This window comes from Haliaeetus leucocephalus, unplaced genomic scaffold, assembly GCF_000737465.1.
Source record: "Haliaeetus leucocephalus isolate CR32 unplaced genomic scaffold, Haliaeetus_leucocephalus-4.0 Scaffold193, whole genome shotgun sequence".
Lineage (NCBI taxonomy): Eukaryota > Metazoa > Chordata > Aves > Accipitriformes > Accipitridae > Haliaeetus > Haliaeetus leucocephalus.
Genome location: NW_010972629.1, coordinates 158,082 through 162,758, shown reverse-complemented (window position 1 = coordinate 162,758; position 4,677 = coordinate 158,082). Strand labels below are relative to the sequence as shown.

The 4,677-nt window shown below is 57.0% G+C and overlaps 1 protein-coding gene across 1 annotated transcript; it reads left to right on the top strand.

Annotated features, from left to right (window-relative positions):
- The first annotated feature begins 4,055 nt into the window (after window positions 1–4,055).
- MLLT11 (myeloid/lymphoid or mixed-lineage leukemia (trithorax homolog, Drosophila); translocated to, 11) lies at window positions 4,056–4,325 on the top strand. Its single transcript, XM_010565492.1, has one exon. It carries the CDS (start codon window positions 4,056–4,058, stop codon window positions 4,323–4,325), a length of 270 nt encoding a protein of 89 aa, XP_010563794.1.
- The last annotated feature ends 352 nt before the right edge of the window (window positions 4,326–4,677 follow it).

Below are 4,677 nucleotides of genomic sequence, written 5' to 3'. Positions count from 1 at the left end.
GGGGGTCCCCGGGCATAGCAAAGGGGGGTGTCCTGGTAGGGCTGGGGGTCCCCAGCTGGGGGGTCCAGGGGCTCAGCAATGTTGGAGGGCCCTGCATGGCTGGGGTTTCTGGGAGCACTGGGGAGGTCCCAGGGGTTCTGGTAGGGCTGGGGGTGCCCAGCAAGACTGGGGGTCCCCACCAGGGCTCAGTTATGCTCCCGTTTGCTCCCGAGTCTTATTCCCACTTTTTCCATGGATGTGTCAGGGGACCAAAGCACCCGAAAGGGTGGAAATCCCCAGACCACCCCGTGGCCGGCGTCAAGCAGCATTGCACCACTTCCAGCTCGGGGCCCTTCCGCTTGCACAACGCTCGCCGCGGTCCTGCCACCGCCACTAACACCCGCCATGGCCCTACCACCGCCACTGCCACCCGCCATAGTCCTGCCACCACCACTGCCACCGGCAAAATCCCACAACTCCAGCAACTGGCCAAGCTGGACTGGGACCTCCGGGGTCTCCAGCCCGCTCAGAGGGACCCAGGCAGGGGACACCCCTGGGTGAGCCCCAGAGTGTCCCTTCCTGCATCAGCCCCCAAATCCCAACCATCCCCATTGCTCCCACTCCAGAAATCCCAAACAAGGCGGCACTGTCCCCGCTCAGTCAGGTGTCTGTCCTGCGCCTGTCCTGAGCCGTTGGGGCAGCCCTGGCTGATAATACCCCGAGTGTTTGAGACCTTGTTTCAGCTGAAGAGCCCTTTTTTTTTTTTTTTTTTTTTTTTGCTTCTTGTGCTGCCAGAGGACCTTGTCCCCCACTACAGCCCCCCCACCCCAACGATGTGTCTGCTGGGTCTGAGCAGCCCTCCTGAAACCACCAGGTCCAAAGCCGCTGCAGTGAAGAGATTTCGGTCCCTGCGGTGCAGAGGGACCCCACATCACCACCTCCCCCATCTTCACCCATGGGATTTGGCCCCAAGTCCCTTCTCCTCTCAGGGAGGGACGTCATAGGTTTGGGTTGTCACACGTGAGCCACCCCCTTCAGTAGGTGACACCCCGAAGTGAAGGGATTGGGCAGGGGGATGGGTCACATCCAGCTCCCCACAGGGCTGCCCAGCCAAGCCGCACCCCATGGCCTTGGGATCCCCAAAACCACAGCAGCTTGACCCCCTGGAGGGATCAGCATCCTTTGCCGGGCCTCTGGTTGGCATTTTCCCCGCACCAGGCACTGGCGGGGCCGAGCTGAGACCGGGTCTATTTAGGAGCAGCGGACATGGGATCCTCTTGGCTCATGGCAGCAGCAGGGAGAGGAGGAGGAGAAGGAGGAGGAGGAGGAGGCAGAAATAGCCCAGCTGAAAGCCGAGCACTGGCAAAAGGACTTGGCACCAGCTGAAAAGAGCAGCACACAGGGAATGGAGAGTAAAAATGAGAAAAAAAAAACTAAATCCCAAAGGAATGTTGATCCCAGGCAAAGCCCAGAGGAGAGGAGGGCGAGGGCTGCTCTCAGCCTCTCAGGTGTGTGGATACGGCCTGTGCCCCCCCAAAAAGGGTGTTTCAGGGCTCAGCAGTGGCCAGGGCAGGGAGATTCACAGGTCGGAGGGGTTGCACTGGGGTTTTCTTTGCTGTCCTGCTGCCTGGGATCCCCATCCCTCCGACACCACATCAGCGCAGGGGCTGTGGTCATGGCCCAGTGCCCACGGGTGCTGTGGTGGGGAGCAGGGGGTAGCAGGGCTGCACAAGGTGCCCCCCATCCCTTGGTTCAAAGCAGCCCTTCTCCCAGCCCTGGCAGTGATGTCGGCTTTGGGTGTCTCCCTCCTATTTCTAGCTCCACATCTGGCTTCAAACACAAAGCCAAGATATTTTTGCCATGCAGCATCAGGACCAAACACCTCCAGATTCAGCAACGCTGCAAAAAAAACCCTTATCTGGGTTTTTATGCACCAAACCTCCCTGCGCTTGATTTGCAAAGAGTCCTCCTCCGGCCCAAAGTTTGGGGGTACCACAGCACCCTATTTCTTTGCCTGCAGGTAAAAAGAAACGTTTGCCAGCTCCTTGGAGGCTGAAAATGATCCATTATCCCCCCAGATCGTGAGCTGCAGCCTTCAGGAGTGAATCGGGAACCGCTGCAGAAAATCTCCCATCCTCTGTAGGTTTAATATATCCCCATCTTGGGGGTCCAGTGCGCAGGATCCCCTCCTGCACGTCCACGTCGGCCGTCCTCCCCCTCCCTGGCGCGGGTGGGAGCTGCTGACTCATCTGCCTGTCATCTCCCACCCCCCGCTCCGACGAAGGGGAATTCATCGGGCGGCTTCGAGGGGCTGCATTGCAGACCCAGACGCGCCAGCAGACAAAAGCGACGCTGCGACACCCGCGGCTTCCCAGCACAAAGAGCCTGGCCGGCATCGAGCCCATCCATCCATCCTCGACAGGTAAGGGATGGTGGGATGCAGGCTGAGGGGGATGAGAAGCAAGAGGATGCTTTATTTTGGAAAAGACTTGGGTGGAGGGAGGCATTGGCACCCCAGGATTTTGGGGGGGGGGGTGAGCAGCAACCAGCAGGGATTAATCAGATTAAGATATTTTTGCCCCCAAGGGACAAGCGGACCACACCGATCCAAGGGGAGATGCTCTTTCTTGGGGGTGACAGGCAACGCAGGAGGGTATTTTTTCCCCGCATCAATTGCCTTTTCTGGATATTTGAATTTTTTATTTCATGTCACTAAACTCCCTTTTCCCCCCTTTGAAGCTTTAAAATCCATTGTCCGCAACAGCCATCAGCATTAAATAACTCACTGCTGCTGTGCAGAAAGATACCCAGGGATACATCCCCAGAGAGGAAGCTATTTCAAAGCACCATGGCTCAATTTCCCCGGGGGGGGTGTGACACAGGAGCCTTTCATAGCCTCTGAGTTACATCGGGAATCTTAAATTTAGCAGCTGGTCACCCCTCATCGCACAGACCGGGAGTGAGAGAGGGTGTGATTCAAGGTATGTCTGAATCATCCTTTAGGATTCCAATTCCCAGGGCTTAAAACCGGGGAATCGGTGGGGAAAGGAGGATATTTTGGGTCCGTCAGTTGATTTTATTTTTTCCCCACCTCTGTTGTCAAATGTGCAGAGGTGCATGACATAATTCTGCCAGGGAAAAGCAAGTCAGCGTGGCAGTGACTCAGCTCAGGCCGTGCCGTGCCGGAGAAAAAGCTGAACCACATCTCCTCCCGCTCTTTCCCAATTCTCCGTGGATCCGGGTGGGGTTGCGGGAGGGGCTCTGCGGCATGGAACAGCAGCATGGAATAGCAGGATGGCATGGCACGGCAGGATGGTGGGCACACAGCCGGCACCAGCAGGGTGGGTGGGGTGCGATGGCAATGCCGAGCGATGCTTCTTCCAGCCCTTTCTAGAGGGTTCGGTTGTGGTCCCCTGGGGCAGTGAAATGCCATGCAGGCTGGGGAGGGAGGGGACAGCGTGGGCTCTGTGGGTGGTGGGGGGATGCGCAGGGACCCCCTTTCGCTTCCCGCTCCATGGGGGGCTTGGCACAGGGAAAGGGTGAGACCCTTCTGCATGATTTGGTGGGAAAAGGGTTCATTTGGATCCCAGTTCCTGTCCCTCCAGGCAGAGCGGGATGTCGGGGACAGCCCGTCTCTGCTCCCCACTGATGCCACCCCACAGACATCAAGCTGCCCAGGATGGATGTCGGGAGATGCAGTTGGGAAGGGGCTAGCCCCCACCCTGGCCTTCCTTTCCACGATCCCCTTTGTGCGGATGGGGAAACTGAGGCATGAGGTGACAAGTCCCATTGCACACCCCTCCAAATTAGAGCTCAGAGAAGGGCTGTGACCAAAGCCATGGATAAGACTAGTTGTAGGGCTCAAGTGTGCATTTAGACCGACCCTATAGTCAAACCTCCATGACACCATGTTCTCCTGCCCCATCGATTGTTTTTTTGGGGGGGTATCCTGTAGAATTTGGTCAATACGGCAACGCCTGAGAGTTTCGGCTGCTTTGGGGCAACTCCTGTGCCTTTGGTAGAGTGTTTCTCCTCCTCTTCTCTCCCCTCTCCCCCTTCACCTTCACAGCCCGAAAATGCTGGACACCATCAGCAGCCAGTACGATTCCTTCATCTACTGGAGGATGCCGATCCCACGGCTGGATGTGGCGGAGCTGGAGGTGCTAGGGCTTAGTGACGTGGCCCTCTACAAACCCAAAGGAGGGCTGGGCAAGCTCGCTGGCAAGCAGGATCAGGTCAGCCAGGACATCTCCAAAGAAGAGGACAGTCTGCTGCAGTTCAACAGCTTTAATTTCTGGAGAGCTCCTATTGCCAGCATTAGCTCTTTAGATTTCGATCTAATTTGAAGCCTTCCTTTCTGCGCTTCCTCACCCCCCTGCCCTCTCCTTCTCTGCTAGGCATGTGAGGATTTGGTTTTGTTGTCGGTTTGGAGGTTGTTTTTTGTGTTTTCAGGCAGTTTTTGGCATCACTAATTAACTCAGCAGTTCACCCTTGCCCTGATGCTGATGGGCTCCCCGCAAAGCTTCAACCTCTCTCCAGCTTCCCCCTCTTTTCTTCCCTTCTTGCAGTAGCGCTGGAAACACCACAATGGTGCAAGCAGGGGTTAACAGTGGAAATATGAGGGGAGGGGGCAGAAACAGCCACCCCATTGCCCCAGGTCCACATGCCAGTGGGTGTGGGAGATGCTGGGGGGTTTCT

What these genes read in the sequence shown, in the direction of transcription:
- MLLT11 (XM_010565492.1), top strand. Translation starts at nt 4,056, where the DNA reads ATGCTGGACACCATCAGCAGCCAGTACGATTCCTTCATCTACTGGAGG.